Source organism: Gallinula chloropus (genome assembly GCF_964237585.1).
Source record: "Gallinula chloropus genome assembly, chromosome: Z".
Classification (NCBI taxonomy): Eukaryota; Metazoa; Chordata; class Aves; order Gruiformes; family Rallidae; genus Gallinula; species Gallinula chloropus.
Genome location: NC_140089.1, coordinates 63,754,535 through 63,776,367, shown reverse-complemented (window position 1 = coordinate 63,776,367; position 21,833 = coordinate 63,754,535). Strand labels below are relative to the sequence as shown.

General features: G+C 35.1%; 1 protein-coding gene across 1 annotated transcript in view; it reads left to right on the top strand.

Annotated features, from left to right (window-relative positions):
- Positions 1–20,820, top strand: part of AP3B1 (adaptor related protein complex 3 subunit beta 1) — a 162,253-nt gene extending 141,433 nt beyond the window's left edge. The window contains exons 25-27 of the mRNA XM_084278227.1: positions 1,942–2,039; positions 7,153–7,291; positions 19,910–20,820. Of these exons, the coding sequence (XP_084134353.1) occupies positions 1,942–2,039; positions 7,153–7,291; positions 19,910–20,063 (391 nt within the window). The 3' untranslated portion in view covers positions 20,064–20,820. The remainder of the gene's footprint in view (positions 1–1,941; positions 2,040–7,152; positions 7,292–19,909) is intronic.
- The last annotated feature ends 1,013 nt before the right edge of the window (positions 20,821–21,833 follow it).

Genomic DNA, 21,833 nt, shown 5'->3' with positions numbered 1-21,833 from the left:
GCCATATAAAATCCAAGTTATGCTCATGCTTTTGTTGTGAAAAAGTTGTTGTAACTATTTCAAAGCAATCTAATAATTGATGTTACATGTTGAGTTTATGTACAGATGGCATGTCCAGAGAATGTAGGCCATGAATCATTGTAAGCAAATCCGTTTCATGTTGAATTACATAGTGCACATCTTGCTTAAATATGAAAAATAACACTGGTTGCATGAACAGTTGAACCAATACCAATGAAGGTATTGTTGAAATTTTTTGTTACATAGTTCAGGTAGTACATATAAACAGCAAAAAGTTATGAGACAGTTGATTAAAGATCCATCCTTAAGTTCTTACCCTGCTGGAGTTTTTTATAAGTTTTCAAAAGAAAAATTAAAGACAAAAATACTAAGTTTGTTATTTTACAGTGCACTCGATCAGGCCAGCCAGCCAAACTCTGGAGTTGGATGGTGTTTAAAGTAGTATAGGAAAAGTGAGAATTTGTAAGATAAGCAAATTTTTAAAAGCAGCATTTCATAAATGGTTCTTTGTAAAGGAAATACCAACCAAGTTGAAGGGATTGTTTCACTGTATTTTGACTAAATAATAATATTCAACAAAGTTAGCATTAATGCTGAGTTTTATTTGAAAACCCCATACTTGAGATGACATTCATAAGAGTAATTATAACACTTCAGAAGTCAGAAAGTAATAATACACTTGTTCTTAAGCATTTGCTGGTGAAATTGGGTAATTATGGTAAGGATTAAAAGTTTTAGTAATGAGACCATAAAATGCTTCCCTGTTGTCAGGTGGTTTATCTTGCATATTTAGGAGGGAAAGACATACACTTTCGATATTACTGATCTCATGCTGTTTTTTCCATCAGTCTGTTGACGTGGCAGTTACAAAAAATCAGTAACAAAAGTTTGAAATCAATTTAAATACCATGGATATTAATTGATGAAATCTATTTTCCATTCAAATTATTGTGTCGTTATATTCAAGTAAGATACCTGATGCATATCAGCAACCAATATGTATTGACTATTTGGTGCATCAGGGAAAGAACCATTATTTTCTAAAACTTTGTCATTTCTCTAAGCATTAACAAAGATTCTGACTGGGTGTACATATCCTGAATTACTACCCAGATCCCTTACACTGTAGTTAGTGAAATGTAGGAGAGAGAACATACCTTGAGTTTCTGTAGACTTGGACAACACCAAGACAAGATAGTTGGAAACTCAGAGTGTTGAATAGTTAGGGAGACTAAGTTCACTGTATGGTATTTAGTTCTTAAGGAGGAATCTGTGCATTTGATACTAGTTATTACTGATAGTAATTTTTTTTACTCTCTGTTATTATGAAAACTGCCTCAAATGATGTGATTTTTCCAGTGTGCTTTAATATCAACCAGTACGCTGTCTGGTTTTGTTTAAATATACAAAATGTTGTAAAAATGAAATTATTAAAGCTTTTTCTTTTCAATCCCAAATATGTTAGGGTTTTTTTTTTTTTGAGGAGACAATAATAATGCTTTTTGTCTAAAATAATACATTTCTTTTGTATAGCCCTGTTTCTGGGATAGTGGTTGCTGATGACAGAATATGTAAATAACATTTATTTTAAAGAAATTGTAGGATGCATATTATATTTTCCTTTGCCAGCATTTAGTTTGAGTGTGATGTCAGCCTTACAAATAAACATTAATATGAGTAAAAGTTACATTCTCAGAAATACGAGAGCACTCATACTGTATTAATAATTGCATTTGTACTGGAGAAAATGGATCAGTTTTACTGATGTAAGAAAATAGCAGGCTTTTGGATTAACAAGGTAGAAATCATGAAGGTAGGTCTTACTTTGTTTATAGATTTCGTAGTAAATTTGGAGCTGAATATGTATATACTAATCTGTGTTGAAGCACTTGGTTGAATCTCTGTAATTTCTTTTCCCAGCACAAAGGATGATCATTTCAATGTTAACATTCAGCCCCCTGTTGGAGAACTGCTTTTGCCTGTCACAATGTCAGAGAAAGACTTTAAGAAGGAGCAAGGTGAGAAATATCTCAGCAGCTTCAAATAAATGTATTTGAATGAGGACTGTGTGCCTTTCAATTTCTAAGCACAGAGCAAGTGCTTCCAGTGTAGCTGTTTGTGTTAGTCTGTTAGCATTCAGTCTCATACTAATTTTAAGGTATCTTAAAAAGGATGTGCACTGGAACTTGACAGCCTTTCAGTGTGTCTTAAAAAGCACGAAGTCCACCCTTTAACCTGAAAATGTCGTTTGGCTCAGAGTTTTGGCTTCCTATCCTGTGAATGTCGTTTCTACTAGCAGTAAAGCAGAAAGTTGAAACCTCAGCTCAAGGAAACCAAATACATATTGGTACAGTATCTGTCTTTACTAGTCTTTATTCCAACGCTACTTTTAAATACTGTTAGCATACCTTTTTCCCCAGCTTCTTTGAAGATTCTTTTAATGCTTTTCCTTTCAAACACTGAATACAAAAAAAATTGTCACCTTTTAGAAAGGTGACATCTTTTATATACTTTCACATTCTTCTAATCTCGCATCTTTTAAAGAATGTTAAGTCTTTGATGCTGGTCCAAACACAAACCTCCATACAAGCTTTTAGTGACCTGAATATTTTATACAAAATAATTAGGGCAAATTGTGCATAGCTTTAACCATGTGTTAAATGGGACAGACCGTACCCTTAATTTGGATATGATTCCTGGTTATTTTAAAATACAAATTATTACATTTTTGATGCATTCAAATATAATAGTATTTACTCATCTATCTCAATGTATGGGGATTTACATGTATAAATCTCTCCACATTGAGATGAGAATATATGCCCATGGGATCTTGTCTCATTCCAGTGTAAGGCTCAGAAACTCAGTATATCCATCAAGCAGTCAAGAACACCAATGAGTAATGCTGTGTATTATTAATTATTGCTTTTGAGCATTTCTTGCTTTTGTATTTTTGGATGATTAAGTAAGTAGATTAAATATTGCTTAGATCATTCTCAGTTAAGCTTATGGCTGCACTGAAAAGTTAGGATTGTGCTTTGTTTTCTTAACCAATTGACACTTATTTGCTGTTCTTACCCTTTGCTGGCTAAAGCCTGCCTTTCTGCTTTATACCTGCTCAGCAAACCAAGGTGAGTGATTGAATGAGGCTGTGGCACATTTATTTCAAACCGTTCCCTTCTAAAAATTGCAGCTGAGGTTGTAGTGAAGGGAAGGCAGGTTACTGTGCTTCTTTTTCCCCCACCCTGTTTTTATATTTGCTTGCTTTGTGATATTTTGATAGGTTTTGTATGTTTTACTGTGACTGAGGGCTTTTTTTCCTCCTGACTGGCCATACAGAACCACGAGCACATAGAAGTGTACTTGGAGAATAGCTGTAGTCCTCTGTGGAGTTGTTGCCAAAATTCCTTTTTCTTCTGCCATTTTACTTCTATGGTTGTTGATTATTTGTCTGAATAAATCTGGCAGCTGTTTGCTATGTTTAATAGAGCAGAAAGGCTACTCTGAATAAAGCTATTTGAAAATTTGTTTATATGAAGTATTTGTAAATCCATGAAGGTCTCTTGGCATTTCTGTATCGCGCTCTCTGTCTTCCTGAATTCATTCTTTGATGCAGGACTTGATGCCGGCAAATTTACCACAGGTTTAAAAACCTTTTCTATTGCATATTTTTTCTTATACATATCAGCTGTTACAGAATATTCATGGTAATAGAGGTCTCAGCTCTAAATTTTACATAAGTATTTATTACAAAGATGTAGGAGCAGCTAGCATTTGGGGAGAATTACTATTTGATCTTGCTAAATGAAAAATCCAAATTACAATAATAAATGCAGTGCAATTTATAAGTTGGTATATATTATTCTATTTTGTGTTTAACTTTGATTTGTCTGTATTCTCCAAATGAATCTGATTTATATAGCTTGTTTTTCACTTGTCATGCTTTTTCTTTTTCCTTTTTTTTTGTTTTTGGGCATAAGATGTTTCAAGTCTTGTACCTGGAGATGCCTTATTTTATTTGCAACCAAAACAAATAGGTAAAAAATAGTGAAGGAGTGAGGGGAATATTAGAAATGCAAGATTATATTGGGGGAGAATGAGAATATGTATGAGTTTTAAGGATTTTTACATCTAAATTGCATGTGTAACATAATAAGAATGCTAAAGAGGAAATAGCCGGTATTATACTACTATGTAGATGACAATTCATTGCTACACATCTTTACTCAATTACACTCTGCTGTTTTGCATTGTCTGTTACATTTGTATATGTCCATTTTCTTCCTGATGGCATAAGGAGAGGGAAACAGACAGGTTATTGAATATTCATGTTATCTAGTGGCAGCGGCAGAACCTCGAAAGCTGGTTTTATCCACATGCTGCACATGATACGCTTAGCCCTGCTACACTGTCCTCCCTTCCCTTCCTTTCCCTCCGGAGCTGGGGAATCCTCTGGTGAGGGAATTCCCCGGGGCAGCAGCTGAACTAGCAGCTGATGTGATTGACAATTTGGAAGCAGTGGATAAAAATGGTATTGCCAAAGTACTCTAGCTTTCTGATTGATTATTTTTACTTATCTTTAGGCCTGAGGATTTTATACTCTGTTTTCACATCCCCATGTAAAGTCCCATTTCTGCAGCAAGAATTCTGCATGAGTGGGACATGTACTGTTGGGATCTCTGTATCCAAATTTTTACTTGTCTGTTGCTTTTAATAATCAGTAGCAAAGCTCCCCTTGCCTCATTTAAAAACAGGACTAGTCTGGTAGCTAACATACCATGTTACCTGCTAATTTTTCCAATTTAATTTCCTTTTATTATTAAAAATGTGTACAGTTATTTCACTGTATCAGTTAGGTAACCCAGATTAATTGCTGCTCTGTGCTCTGACTAGAGTTTTCTTAGATTCTCATGTTTCGAGCAATATTAAAGGTGGCATGCATTTGTTACAGCTGGACATTAATCAGAATTTTTTATGATGGTGTTTTTAAAATCACCAGTTAAAACTACTTTAATTATAAATACTTCTCTCTTTTTTTCTCCCCTACAGATATGTTTTTAAATAATTCTGTCACATTTTTTTAGAACTGTACACCTGATTCCCATTTAAAAAAAAATCCAAACAAAAAACCAAACACCTTAGTTAAGTAAACAAATTGTTTACCTAATTTTATTAAGATTTATATATCCAAATTGTCTTCCTAACAAGCAAGATGCTAATTCTTTAAATGGTTGGACATTTACTATTTTCTGGCCCTTGACTACCTCGAGCAATCATATTTGATGCCCCTTAATTAGAGCACCCTTTTTTCTTTCCAGGTTCTTTTCCACCTCAGCAATCGAGACAATACATTTGCTTACCATGCTGCTCTCCTAAGTGTTCTTTTGCATGTAAATTAATCTTGATTCAGTTTACACTGTCATGCTGAGTGGTACAAATTGCCTATAACAATAAAACAGCATGAGTTAAAAATAAAGGGGGGTGAAAAGGCAGATTGAATGTGTGCCTTACTTGATAGGATGTTACTTTGCTTTATGCCAATACATTAGTCGACGATAATGAATCTTCTGTTCTGAAAAGCATGGTTTAGTTGATTTTTTTAATTTTACTTCAATGGAGCAGTACCTTGTCTTTTATAGAACAAGTTAGACAAACCATTAATGACAAGAGTGTTAAGGTTAAATATGAAGCAATGCATTCACTTCTCTGAGTGCTATCCATCTTTCCATTTACAGGAGCTTGACAAAAGTACTGGCTTTGTACAACATTTCCTTTAATTACATGCTGCGGGAAACAGGCTTTTAACATAAACATAGTTGCATTCATTTATTCAGCATTTGCTCTTCAATAGAGCTTAATGGAGAAGGTTTAAATCCTAAATGAGTACACACATCTCTCAGCAGTGTTATGTCAGTCCCTGTGCTCTGCTTAAAAGCAGTTTTAGTCTGCATATGTAGTTTTTAAAGCTTTTGCCTAGTAGCGAAGTTAAACAATTTGAAACAGAATGTTCTATTCCCAAGATAAAGCTGATTTTTATAGAAGTTGTATGCTTATTTTTGTTCTCTTCAAGAGCAGATCATGTTCAAAAATATCCTATTATTTACTTATGAGCCATTCCAGTTTTACTTGGATATTTCTTATTTTGTGACAGCAGCTAATGCACATTCTAGTGCATTAAAATGTTGGATTTTGTGTTTTAATTGCTCTATTAAGCATCTTAGTGCCATTTGTTCTGGGGTAGAACTGTATGTGCAGTCCTAAAATATTAGCCCTTAGAGACTTTTGCATTGTTTTCATGGTTAACGGTACTATGGATTTCAGATTCTTCATATTTCTGCCTAAAGTACTGCCTTTTCAGCTTCTGAACATAGTGTAAAAGTACATGCAAAATTTTCAAGTGTTATAGGTACTGCCGGGTTTTAATCAACACAAGTCTCTGGCAATGAACAATGGAAGTTCATAGGACAGAAAAGTAGGATTTTTTGTTAAAATTACCTTGAATAACATTTCCTTGTTTGCTTTTTTTGTCACGTGTTTGGATGTAATCTAGATATTTCTGTTCCATGTCATCGTGATACTCAAATTATTTTAATCAAATAGTTTATCGTGACATTTTAGAGAGATGGATACTAACTGAATTTCCTCGTTTCTAATGTGACTTCATGAACTAAATTGAACCAGTGACTACTATCTGAATTTCAAGATTATTTTTAGCAATTGGATATGAAATTATAATTAAATGCAGTGGTCTTATAATTGAAAGATTATATGATGCCTTTTATATGTTCTTACTTAAACTGGACTTTTCCCAATCAGTCTTACTTAGTATTTCATTTCTGCATTTACAAGTTATGCTTTGTGTGAAAATGAACCATCTTGGTTTCACAGTTGCATTGATATCACACACATCATTGTTCAGTTATTAGTAATCTGTTTCTAATAGTAGGGCATTGCAAGTAATACATTAAACTAATGTAATTATGTAATTTTTTATAAATCTTTTTTCTCAATGAATGATTTAACTTTTATGCAAATGCGTTTTTTTTGTTTAGAAGTGCTTTATTTGGGTTGTTTTGCTTAATAAGTGGGTAAATCTTAAGGTATTCATAATGAAATCCTTACATGTTTCAGGGATGCTGACAGGAATGAATGAGACATCTGCTACGATAGCTGTTGCTCCGCAGAACTCCGCTAGACTTGTGATAGTTGAGAGAGTAGTGAAGGCAGCAAACCTGGGTGTAGTCCCATCTGGTCAAGATAACATACACAGGTAAGATTACGTCTCCTTCATAGTGGAACTGTCTCTTAAAGTGAATTTTTTAGTTCAAAATTATTTTTGATAATATTATGGAGGATTCTATTATCCATACCTTTAATGGATAAAGGTACCAAATTACACTGTAATGTAGAATCCTCAACTGAAATTAACTTTGAACCTGAGTACTCCTCAGTTTTTTATTTTCACATAAATAAAGTTGTCCTTTCCTGGTTTTTGTTCAAAGGGAAAAGGCAGCCTTTTAAAACATAGTACCTTCAAGACTATATTTTTGTTTTACTTCTGCATCTGTTTTCAAAAGTGACCTTATTCAGGTTTATCATCTGTGAGAAGCAGCTTGTTTTTTCCACATTCTTTTTTGACCTGTGACATCCAGCTAGTTAAACCTAGAACCCACTTATTTTCACTTGGATGAAGATCTTTTTAAAGGCAGGTCGAATATTAAATTTAGTGTTTCCTTACCTTTCCTGTAAATATGCAAGGAAAAACACTGATCATCCAAGAAAGTCATTGGCCCTTTCTAAATTACAGGTCTTCCTTGTAGATCAGTCAATTCCATCCAAAAGCAGTAGTACAGAATGACAGTGGAATTGATATGATTGTTGGTTAATGACAGCTTTTCACATGATTGACTCAAAATACTTAGTCCCATGAAAGTGTATGGCTTCTTACTTGTAACAAGAACAAACAGGAAATTTGCCTTATGTTGAAAACTGAGTGGACACAAATAACAACTGCGAGACGTTAATCTTGTGTTAGAATAAGAAAATGCATATATCTATCCTGGCATCTGCAAAAATTGTTCAGAAGGTGAATTACCTCTTTAGCTTCCCTGAATTTTGCTATTTCAGTAACAGCGAACTGTCTTCTTTTGAAGCAAAGAACGATGTTGTACTTTGAAATATTGTTGACTGAGTGGGTTGTTTGGAATGGTGAGAATCCTGTAGCCTACACAGGACTAATAATCTGATATTTCTTTGTTGGATTTAGTCTTTTTTGCATTGCTGGGCATTTATATTGCATTGCATTAACATTAACCCAGCTGGATTTTCCTATGTATTTGATACGGTCAATGATAAAATTCTGTTTAACCATAAAAACATGGTACAGCTAGTGCGATTGCACTGAAATGATTGTCGCTATTGACACCTGCTCCTCCATGAAAGAGTCCTCATTTGTTGCATCCCTGAGGGATCTATACAGCCTGCGTTATCAACATCAATTCAAAGACTAGGTGAGAGTGTCAATCGAGAGACTGAAGTGTCTGCAGTGTACAGGTGTTCTCTGTCTTTACCCTAACCATCGCATGAGACTCATGCATAGGGATGGATGGTTTGGTGACTGAGTTCCAAAAAGGCTCCCTAAAATAATAGCTGAGTTCTCAGCTCAGCCACAGGTTTCCTGATTGTAGACAAGTTTCTGATTTGATCTTGCTTTCTTTTGCTCCTTTTTTTTTTTTTACGGAGGTTTTCCACAGCACAGTCTATGGCCAACAGTAAGTCCTCCTTCAGAGACAGTGGTTGAAGGCATGTTCTGGTTGGCCTGAAGTTGAGTGCGTGCTTTAAAGCATTCTGAAATGTTTTAGTTTATCCCAAATACAATTATTGAGACTGCCACACTAGCTACCAAATAGTTTGCATTTATAACATCACTGGGGGGAGGGAGGAAATGTTTATAACAACTTAAATGGCCTACCAGAAATGCCCAGCAATGATAAGCATTTAGAAAATAGCCCTTCATTTGCTTCGCCGTTAAGTAGCTGGAGTTCACAGATACTATGTAATCATAATTGCACCTAGTTTTTACTGAGAACAGAAATGGAAACATTAACTAATTGATACCATGATGAACCTGTTCATCTTTTAAATAGCACTACATTATCATTAAAGTAAACTCTAGGTTTAGATGAATGAATATTTGAGATAGAGATTAGATAATGAATACTTTCAAATACTGAAACAAATTACTAAAATATTTTTAATATATGCACATACAACGTATACATACATTTGGATTAAATCAACTGTCATGAGAGTAAACAAAAAAGGAGTCTTTTCTGGCAAAATCTTACAGATGTAAGAAGTGTCCCATGTTTTATTTCAGTGACACATACACCATTTCAGGATGATGAAATAAACAGTCACCTTTTACCTTGACAAAGCAGTTACGGAATCAATAGAAATACATTTAAAGTTTTTTTTTTCTTTCTCTATAATATTTTTGTTTGTCTTGTTTCTTTTATTGGAAGTTATATTTGAATGGAAAAAAAAAATAACTTGTTTCAGCTCATCATGCTATTCTGTGAGGACTACTTGAGTTCGCTTCTTGGAAGTGCTTAGTACATACCCTTTTACACAGGGAAGGAAATACTATTTTTAAACTGATGTTCTGCACTGTGCAGCATGAATTATATTAACCTCTTAGTTGGTTATCCCCAACTTGAGTATTACTACTTAATGATGGCTAATGCCAAGAAATTTATATTGCCTGGTAATGCAATTCAAAATGAAAGGGTATAGCTTAATACAAGTGTATCTAATGGACATGAACAGGTCCATGTTTCTTGGGATTATTTTTTTTTCAGTCTAAACGTATTTGCACTCATGACAAAGATGTTATGCTGCTGAGACCCAATTGGTGCTCCTTAAATTGATAGCCCTATTTAGGATTGTATTCTTCCACCAAGTTAAAATACTTAGAGCAAATATAATGAAGATTTGAAAATAAATACTTGAAACAAATATCAACAGAATAGCATGTAGTCACCAGTGAAAAAGGAAATAAATGTAAACCAGTCAAATGCATCAACTATATCTATCCATATCACTGTGTAGTAACACTCTTAGGTGCACTTTTTTTCTCTTTACCTTCTGTCTACTGAATTTTTATATTTACTTGAAATATAATAATTTAGCTGTTAATTAGTGTAGAACATAATGCTAGATAATGCAGTTAATTCTAATCTAAACTCTTTTCTGACCTGTTTTATTTGAAGTGGTAGCTGCAAAATTTTGAACTACATAGTCAACATCTGTATCAGGTTGCAAAGGTGCATATTTGTATTAATACATTTGCAAAATAAATTTATGTACTATTTTACTTACTTAAGTGTAGTTACCTGCTCCTTAAATGAGTGTATACAAGCGATTAGATTACGGGCCTTTTAAGGCTGCATATGATCCATATTCATGTTCTTAATAGGATGTGTCTGGTTTATGTGTGGATCTCTCTTGCTTTTCTGATAAAGGGGAAATATTATTTCAACTTTAAAGGATTCTACTAAAAAGAATGTGAAGTGCATGTAAAAATAAATTTTATTTTTTGAGCAGGAAATACAAGGTCTCCTTAAATACAAAAATTTTAGGAAAAAATATAGTACTTTTCTTAAAATATTATTTCACAGGAGTGATGGGGTAATTGTTGCAATATAGATAGTTCTATAAATATTCTGAGAACTGTTTGTTAAAAATATTTTTAGAAAGACGCTTTGGAAGTGGGTTCAGGAGCACAGATGTTGACAAAGTGATTTCAGAATGAATCATCTACGGCACTGAGCTTCTATTTTATGATTCATTTTAATATCTAAAGACAAAAACATTTAAGGAAAACTATTTATTCCTGCAGGGAATTAAATCGGCCTGAATAACTTCATTTAGGTACTGAGTACTTTTCATTTGACATGGGGCTACTGTTTGTTGTCACTGGGGAAAGTCTACCAGGAATTTTTCCATCTTCAAGAGAAGAGGATACATAATTGAGGATATTTATTCCTACAAACCTGATTCTTCTACAGACCATCATTATAGCTCCCTGTCTTTATACCTGGGCGGTAACGTTCATTGGTTTATATATGAAAAATAACTTCTTGGCTCTTCTCTTCTATTTCAAAATGTGATGAGATGAAGACACTATTCAGCTCGAGCCTTTTAATAATTTTCTTTTTAACTAACATCAGCCTTATTTATCCAGAAATGCTCTTCATGCTAGGGTTAATTCCAAGATATCTTGCCTATTCCTCTCCGGTCTCTTCCTCTTTTATTCATTTTCAGCTCCATAACCTCCTAGGAGGATTTGTATTCTTCATTTACTTCACTCTGAATATAGCAAAAGACAACAGATGGGGATGAAATGAAAAGACTAGTTGCAGACTTTAATCTTAGAAAGTCTTGAATGTGCTTATAATCCTCGTAAAAGTGTCAAAATACTGTCTACTATTACATAAGGTCGTCTGCGTAAAGGAGGGGTGTTTCAGGGTAAATTGGCTTAGAAAGAAAATAATGGAAATACACATAGAAAGCATGTATTTCCACTACCTACAAAATATGGTGCTAAAGCTTTTGATGTGTAGCAGTAGCATACAGAACAAAAATCAGTTCAGAGCTGGGATTCTTCATTCTTTCACTTTCTTTTATGCTTCTGTGATTCCATTGACGTCAGAATATAATGTGTAATGGGATGGAGAATCAGGCCATCTTGAGCTGCCTTCTTCTGTGCCTTCCACTTTCCAAAGCATTTCTTAAAGAGAATGCATTGTATTCTGGTAGATGATTTCCCTCAGTGACTGTGGCTCTACAAGGTGATACAATGCAGAGCATCTCTTCTGCATTTTTCATTCTTGAAGACTTAACTTGCACATTGCCCAGTCAATCACTGAGATAAAAGTCTGAACCCATCAGGGTGGATATAAAGAACTGATTTTAGTCAACCTCAGCATATTTAATAGTCCGTTCAACTGTTGCTACTGTTGTATTTTAGAAAGAATCCACAATTCATAACAGGAAACAGTTGGATTAAAAAGTATACATGGTCTCATCTACATCTCTGTATTCTGCAGTTAATCAGAATGGCCTAAACTGTTGACCAGCACTCTTAAAACACATGACAGCATTGATTTCAACCCTCTAATTTGAGGTTTTCTAGTCTGTAATTTCAACAACCCAATTTGAGCTTTTGGAGAAAAACAAACCTCATCTTCTTGCAACACTGAAGCCTCAGTCTGTTTCAGAGCAGCCATTTCACATTTTGAAATAATTACTTTAATATCCTTCTCCATTACTATCATGAAAGTGGTCATTTTAATAGCCATATCTTCTTTCTAGAGATCACCAGAACTTTGATACAGAGGGTTCTCATCTCCTAGTGGGTTATTGTAGTAGACACCAGAATTAACGGCAAACAAGCCGGCTTTTGAAAAGAAGCACAAAACTTCTCCTCGCTGTGGCAGGTCTAGCTAGCTCAAGCACAGCGTTACATGCAGGGACTATGCTGCTTCTAGGACCTGCATTTTTAAGGACACTTGACTGCACCATCTAGATACACTGGTTTTAGAGCTTGCTGTACGTAGTACATCAGAGTTTAGCATACCCATGACCTACATGATTTTGTGAATAAGCAAGTATTGAAAACAAGATGCAAAATATCTTTTGCCTGTCTTTTAGAGGCTGGCATTATTATTTTTCAAGAAAATCAAAAGCTTACTGTGTGAATCATGTAATATGACAGTAAACACACTGCAGTGGGTGACCATTGAAATTGTGAAGTACACAAACAGCTAGACTCAATGTAGAAACTTCCATAAAATGCTTCAAAAATAGGAATCAAAGAATCAACACTTGTTTTTTACTAGCCTTTATTCCCCACCCCATGCATCAGCCTGACAGTCTGGTTGTATTCACCCCTTTTTATCATTTTGCAACCTGTCATGTCCCATTTATAGTATATTGGCAGACGGATTCTCAAAGGAAAGAGGGGTTTGTTTACAGACAATTCTGATTATCAGAGAATGGCGTGCTTAGCAATCAGTTATCCCCATATGTTTTTAATCCAGCATGATTGAATGTGGGGAGAAAAGGTATGTGATTGGGCATAAGTAGGTAGGTTTGTGTTGAATAAAACCTCATTTAAAAGGTTCACATAGAATATTTCTCAGTGTATGTCATCTTCCAATTTACACTATATTTGGAAGAAATCTCACAAAGTTGGTGATCAGACCCCATTATTTTACCATAACTAACAACTGCATCCCCTTCCAGCATGTCAGGAAAGAAGGGATATCACCCATCTATTGAGGATAACCTCAGTGTAGATCTTTCTGAGAAACATAAATTGTTTGTAGTTATTCCATTTGAATCTAAACTTATGTTCTGAGCATCTAACAAACATATCTCATAAACCCAGTAAGTCTTTTTTAAAGACCTTTTCTGCTCTGAATGCACACAGAAATATTTCCTAAGATTTTTTTTTACTAAGCAATTGGACTGTTGGAGAGCTGAAATGTAGTGAAATCTACCTCTGGCAGTAGCTCTTTTGACGCAGTTGTATGGACTGTTCTGCCTCTGTGATTCCTCAGCTGTGGGGCTCAGTCATCTTTTTCTACTCTTCTACAGGGCTGCAGTGGCTAGCTGGGTAAATAAACTTGTAATAGGCATGCAGCTCTGATTTTGCTTCGTAATTTCTCAAGTAGAAATTAATTAGAGCGCTAAATACCCAAGGCAAAACAGTTTCTCTGATAGCCTTTGCCTCTAGGAAACGGAAATTTAAATGGAATAGTATATCCACATGCACAGTATTTTAGCCTTCGTTGTAGCCAGAACTTGTAAACTCTTAATGATTACTTGATTTATGATAGAAGTAGTTGTAGCTTTTTAGAAAAAAAGGCCAGCAAGGCTAGCCATTTATATTTGTTTTGTCAGCAAGGACTAAAGGTCTTTCTGGCACGTCACTATTGATAGTTAAATATTTTTATTCCTGCAGAAAATAAAAACTGAAATTTTAAAATATGAATTTACTCATTCAGTAGTTTCTACTAGATATTCTTTAATTTCTTAACCAAATCCTAATGTTCCCAAACCTTGGAATTTACTCCCTGATTAAAAAAAGGCCCCTGTATATGTTAATACAATTTTCACATACTATCAGTATATGAAGATTTTGGTTAACTGGAAAATACTTCATCAAGAGAATGCCTTTCTACAATACCTTTTTTAAGGCCCTGAAGATTTGTAAATATATTACTGTATTTAAGGAACTTGTATGTGGATTGCAAAATTTTAGAATAACTTGAAGAAATTAAATTTGAACTTAACATTAAAAGTATACGAGTGAGTCATTTTAGATACGAGGTTAATCAAAATAGATTGCTGTAGACTCGCTGGTTTGCTGTCCACTAGAGGACAGCACTGCTTTTGTAACTGAATGCTCTGAAGTGAAAAATATGTGCAGCGTTTTCTTTGAAAAACAAACAGGAACCTTCTGAGCCAGTTGTTTAAACAGAAAACATTTAACACTTGAAAAACTAACAGAACAGAAGAATATCTGATTTGAAACATCTGTGAACATGGTTAATGTTTTAATATATTTCTGTAAGGTTATTTACTTTCTTGGAGTCAATTTTTTTTTCTGCAAATTAAAATTTATAGCCTGTTTTAAAAATGGACTTTAATTCTCAAATGCTTAAATATTAAATACCTGATTATTTAAGAAAAATAAAAATAGACAAGATGTGGAGACAAAATGGGCCGAGTATTACAGTTATCATTCCATAGATAGGACTACCACATATTTCAGTTCAAGCTTGTAGGTTACTGAAGTTTTGGGGAAAATATAAATATATCTACAAATAAAAATACTGAGATTTTTGAGCTGAAGGTATATTTGGAGGATGATAAAAAGTTCATGTGACATCTTTTTGAACATGCAGAGTAGTGCTGTTTATTGGACAGTGAGTTTAGAAGACTCACTTGCGTTCCTGCATTTTTGTTAGAGGTACAGTGCAACTGCTCTGTGGCAACCGCAGACAGACTCAAATTCTATTTTGGCTATAGAACGAAAAATGGTATAAATCTAGTACAGATCTAATAGCAACTTTTTTTTTCAATTTTATGGGTTTTTAAAACTCAATAATAGTTAATATTGGAAATGATTACTTTATGGTAATGAATTAAAGCCATTTATTATAAGATTAAAATAAGATTAAATGTACTGGGGAAAAAAAGCTTCAAATTTTACCATGTTAATTTTTAAAATAAATACCAAATTTATTAATAACCCATGTTAAACCTTTTCTTTTTTTTCTGAGTGGTTAAAGTCACCAGGTTAACAGAAAAATCCTTCTTTTTGTGAGTATATTTCTGCTTTTGTTTTAGTATAAATCTTGGCCTCTGACAGGGTCAGAGTTACTAGATAGTAACGCTGTTCAGAATACCTCTTTTTCATCTTCTAAGGCTTACACAGAGTATGAATGCAAGTAATTAGTAATGTGTAGCCTATTTTAGATGAAATGTTAATTGTGGAGTCGAACTCATGCATAGACAGACTTAAGCAGAGTGAGGTGGAGATTCAGAAAGCATAAATATTTTTGTTGCCCAGTTGATACAGTGGGAAGTACCTTGTGCTTTGTAATTTTTATATTTACAAATTGCAGACTAATTCACGGCAGTATTTTTTTCCTGTTTGAATGTATTCATTGCATAACTTGATTACACATTTGTCAACTTTGGACTAATTATTTTTCTACAGCTAGGGCAGGGCATTGCATCTTCTGATCGTCTTTCTTACTAATAGGATTCTGTCTGCTTCAGCAGGCAGTAATTGAAGGCTTCATGTACAAGATTTAAAGAAAGGGCGGAGAAAAAAAAGTTTTAGTCTCCATGGGCCATTGTCACTGTTTCTGGTAAGCAGCAGAATAGAAAAAGGGAGAGAATTTAGCTTGAATAGAAAAATCAAGGAGGAAGAAGACTGCTCGACAGGAGAGAACGTATTTTTTACTGCTGTTGAAATTATGCGTAACAAACCAGGCTCTGCTGTAAACAAGTATCCTGATAGTGAGTGTTCAGGTGTAAATTTACTTCCTCAAATGTTGAATTTTAAAGATAAGATTTTGAGTCAGTTACTTTCTTGCTGTCTATTCACTGGCATGGAAATTTCATAACCTTCCCTGTAAAAATGCCTCTCGTGAATATTGTAGCTACCTTCTGTCTAACGAATAAAGGGAGAGTAACTGCTAATCTGTAGTTAAGCTTGTCAACATTACAAAGCCAGTGTTTGGCAAACGCTGTCACATTGTAGTAGCTGATACTGCCTGTTTTCCCTTTCTATCAACTATAAATCAAATATTTCTGTGTGAGATAATCATTAGCAAATCTTATTTTCATGGAAAGTGACCAAGAATATGTGCTTGATTTTTAACTCCTGAAAGACTGAATGACTTTCTAAAAATACACGGTACTTTATTGATGGTGATTTAGAATTTGATTTTTAATATAGATTTCCTTAACTACTGACAGATACTGTATTTATGTTAAAACAGTCTATGACAACACCTCTCTTTTTTTGCATATCATGTAGCCTTAGAATATTTAACATTATCTTTAAAGAAAAAACATTTAGAAAAATTCAAAATATGCAAATAAATCTCACATTGTTATGTTTCTAGTCCATCTTTGATATTTTTAAATGGGAAAAGTGTTAACAGCTGCAAACCTTCCAGAATATTTTTAATTATGTGAAATCAGATTTAGAATTAATATTATCACAGTAAGAAAAGCAGAAAATAACTGCAGTATAGCAGAAGCCTCCATCTTGAAACTATTAGTAAACACTTGGTTCTGTTTCCTGAATTCTCTTTTACATTTTTTTTTTTTTATATTTACTGATGCATGCCTTGTTGCAACAGAGTTATGGACATAATGTAATGTCTTAGGAGTTATCCATAGGACAAATTCTTTCTTTGGACCTACAGACAACCAATTTGCAAGCTAGATTTGAATGTACTATGATGCAGTTTCTGGGTTTATTTCAGTCTGTGAATTTTGATTGTTTTTACGATTTTTTTCAATTATTTTTTAATTCAAATTCTAACCTTTAAGGCAGTATGAACTTTCAGAAAAAGTAAAAAATAATTACTGAGCTTGGGAGGAAAGTAAAACTTTCTCGCAACGAATAAGTAATTACATATAGAGTTATTATTTTTTTCTGGGTTTTTTTTAATGGTTTCTGGTCTACATATCTAGTTGAGCACAACACACTGTATGAAAATCCACGAGGGCTTATGAGAAGAATAAGCATATAAATGCAGCAACATATACTTAGTCCTAAAGCCAGCTATTAACCAAATCCTTCAATGTCAGTATATTTAAAACATCTAAATAATTAACAAATCAGTTTTACTGCTAGTATCTTCTATCCAAAACCTAACTGCTTCATCTTCTTGTAACTGTGTTCAGTTTCGTAGATCATATGAGCATACGTATGTTATAACTCCTTAGAAACAAAATTATCCTCCCTGTTTTGCGGAGCAGATTTCGGTTTCCAAAGTTCAAAAGCAGTGGTAAGCCCATTGTGTGGTGGTTCTTCTATACACCCTTTTTAATGGTGAAATAAGTCAGCCCGTTCTTTTCTTTTTTCACTGAGCGATCCCAGATCGGTGACCAGTGATGCCAACCTACTGGTGACTGCTGGTTATGCATACTAACACTTCGTGTAAAATTATCCGACTATCAGACCCTTTGCGCCTTGCAAACCACATACAAACTCACATCTTATTGATTTTTACGTGTTTTGTTCAGAGGTATGGAAAAGTACTATTGATCCCCTATGTGATTTTGCAAATCCACATGTAAAAATACCAGCGCAAGACTCATCTCTGACGTCTTGGGCCACCTCGGCTTTCCTGGAACTAACGCTGACTTTGTATCACTTTCAGGTTTTAATAAAAGAGGGTAAAATCAAGCCTCGGGGCTATGAAACACAGCAGGAGTGCCAACTACCAACCTATTTATGTGCATACTCAGACATAATCTGCTTCTGTGTTGTCCCAAGACACAACTGTTAAGTAAATAAAGTGACTAATAAGACTATTGTTTCTATAATTATCCCCCTGTCAAAATCAACAAGAGAAATAGTGATCTTCTACATCGCAGTGCAAATAGATGAAATCATTGATATAACAGGCTAAGTAGCTAATTTTTATAGTGGTAACGTTTTTTTAGAACGTCCTATTAAAGGGAGAGGTCTTTGAATGTATCTATAATCCAGACAAAAGAAATAGATTGACCTGGAATGGGTGACATTAGAGAAGTGCCCCATGTTTCCTTAATTAGTATAATGTGTTACGAGATTTTGATATGCTTAGTTTAAAAAGAAAAAAGACAGAAATTACTTCTCGTTTAAAGAGAACCTGCTTCCTGCTTAAGTGGCTAATATTTTAATTAAGTCTGGAGTGAAGTTTTTTGAGTATCTCCTGATAAACTCCCTCCTTTATGTTGATGGTAATTAAACAGATCCCCAGGGGCTTGGGTAGGCGCTTTGCAAGGCCCATGCTAATTGTCAGACATGAGACACTGACCAGTTGGTTTGCTCTTGAATAGCCCACAGCGTGCTGTCAGCCCAGCAGTTTGATTTTTCTGTATTGTGAGCTGTTGTCAGGGCTAACTGGGTCCTATTGTGGCTGAAGATGTTGCGCAAATTGAGGCAGATGGCTCTGATTCAGACACGTGTCATTCAGAAAGAGGAGAGGAGATTGGCCCTGCAAAGTGGGGTCAGACTGGGTCACAGACCTGCTCTACACTTGTTAGTGTTTTCAAAAGCCCATGTGCAGCAACTTTTGTTGTTGTCGAGTAACCAAGGGGAAAAGAAAAAAAAAAGGAGGGGGGTGGTGTGCGGGGTGGAGGGGGCCAAAAAAAAAAGGGACGTTCCTTGTGGAAGATGGAAGAGGAGGCTGTTGCCATCCTCTTGCTTCCCGTCTCTTGGGCCTGGCTGTGCATGCAGAATGAATTAACAGGATTGACAGAAGTTCATTGTGCCTAAAATGGCTTTTCAGTCAATTGTGGTGCTTAAAAGGCTAGTTTTGCTTTTAATTCCATGTAATTAGTGGGTTCTTCATGTCTTGGAATTTAGTAATGGTGCATTAGTCCTAACTTTTGTTTTATCTGATTGGTTGGGTCTTGTGGGGTTTATTCCTTTTGTAGGGTTTTAAATAATTATATTTAGAAATGGTGACCACATTTTTATGATTAAATATTCTGGATAAAAATTCACAGCTGGAATGATTACTGTCTTGCAGTTACCGTAATTTCAAATGTTCATGTTGGATATTTATAACTTTTTATATTTTTAGCTTGAATTAATTCCCAAGATAGCAGGATGTGGTTTTTTGAAAGTACAGCTTGGGGTTTTGGAAGCAGTCTACTACATTTAGCAGAGTTGCGTTTTCTTAGGGCCACGAAATAACGCTGGTTGTCGGTGGAAAAGCCCATGCAGATGAACTGAAGTTGCCAGTGTGCACGAGTTTTGCAATGATCTGATGAATCGGAATTTGCATTAAAAATGTATAAGCAGGGTTTAGCTGGTGCTATTAAACACATGATTTTGCATTATACTTTTTTTGTCCTTCTTAAATGCAAAAATATTTACACAACGCTGAACAGGTTTTTATCTGAAGAATTTATGGAGGCTTTTATGGTTTATCCCCTGAAATGCATTAATGAATTTGGAGGCGTTTTATTGTATTTGAGCTCATTTAACTTTTGCAGAAAGAAATATTAGCAGTCTTTAACCTTAAGCTATCCTCGGTGATCTTTCTTTTTTATTTTTTATTTTTCCTTCCCGCTCCAGGTTTGCAGCTAAGACTGTGCACAGTGGGTCACTGATGCTAGTCACAGTGGAGCTGAAGGAGAGCTCTACAGCACAGCTCATCATAAACACCGAGAAAACCGTGATTGGTTCTGTTCTGCTGCGGGAGCTGAAGCCTGTCCTGTCCCAGGGGTAACCTGCTTACATCTGGACTTCAGAATCTGGCACACAACAAAAGTGCCTGGCATCCACTACTGCTGCCTTTCATTTATAATAATAGCCCTTCCATCTGGCAGTGGGGGAAGAATACACTCTTGACATTCTTGTCTTCTGCTTTAGAATGCTAGTGTGTATCTATCATGTATGCAGGTCCTTTCCTTTTTTTTTTTTCCTGCTTGCTAACCAAAGAACATATATTTTACTGTCAGTTATCTGCGCATTTAGATGTATTCCCCATTTCCCTAGTCCTCCCCTCTCTGCTCCCTTCCCCTGACACCTTTCTTTCCCGTCGTTTTTTCCCCATTGCAGTGGACAAATACAAGATAATAAAGTTCAAGGGAGATCACATTGCTTGAAAACTGAGTTAAAATGGCAGAAGGGTTCCAGCAGCATAGACAGCAACTGTGTAGTTCAGAGGGGTTTGGTTGCACAAGTGTGAGAATACAATGGGTACACAAAATGGTGTTTGCTTTCTGGAAATGCTTGTAAACCTGAACTCATCCATTAAGAACGTTGTTCCCACCTAGTGCTGTTTTCTCGGATATTTCTGTTAAGTTGCCAATAAAGTAGTGCTGTAAGTAGAGGCTGCTTCTTCCTTGTTTCAATAGAGGATGGGTAACGATTATCGCCAGTACGGTATATACTGGTTAATTAAATACTAACAAGGTTGGACACTACATATGCATTAGCAAACTGTTCTTGTGAATGCAGCCAGTGTTTGTGCTGCTATTGTAATTCTCTCTGCTGTGAGGCAAGATTTTTGTTAATAAACAAAGCCAGTACCTGCCTATTTTCAAATTGGCCCATTCATAAAATACTGATTGAATTATTAAAAATTGCTGTTACGTGAAATACTGATCATTACACTATTGTGGCAAATACTGTCATCTTGCTTAATATATTACTTGGATCTTTGCTTTCAGATTTCAAGTGTAAACTGAGATTGAAATGTCTCCCACCTTGCACAAACCAGAGCTCGAAGTAAAGAGAGATTCATAACAATCTTCTCAGAAGGCCAACATTCATGCAGCCTTTGTTGCGCCCAGTTTTCTGCCTGTGGCCTGGGTATCACTGATTTTAACCTTCCCTTCACATACTGGTTAGATGGTAGGACTGAAGATGCTGAGCTTTGTTGTTTACTATCAATTCTCTTACATACAGCATGGCTTTTCCTAGTAACTGAGATGTTTTCATGACATAGAGAAGGTGTTTGGAAAACTGTACCCTTGCTCTGTCAGTAGGACCATTGTGCGTGGTCCTTTGATGCTGACTGAATGGTGCTGTTTTGGTTTAGCTTTCTGGATGGCAGGAAATACCACTTCATCAGGAATGTTGCATTGCTGGGAAATTCTTCTAAAATTTTCTTCTAAAATTTGGTAGAACTGAAAGGTAACTCTATGTAGCAGAGTTTATTGGCAAATAAGAAGAGTTGGGTTTTTCAGGAATGTAAAGTTGCACTTTTGTGGGAAATTTAGGTCTGGCTTTTGCCAGGACCCAAAATATACCAGTACTTCTCAGACAAAGAAACAGAGAGTCTTATGCCCTCAACAGAAATGTGCATGTTCTCAATCAGCATTTACATTATTTTCTGAAGTCCTAACCCTGCAAAACGTTTTTTCCTGATTTACAGTGTTTAAGCATGATGTGCAAGTTAGTCATTGTAGAAAACACCATAATCTCAGAGAAAATGCGTCTTGGTGTGGATGGTATTTGATACTAAGACTCAGTGAGGGAAAGGTGCAGAACC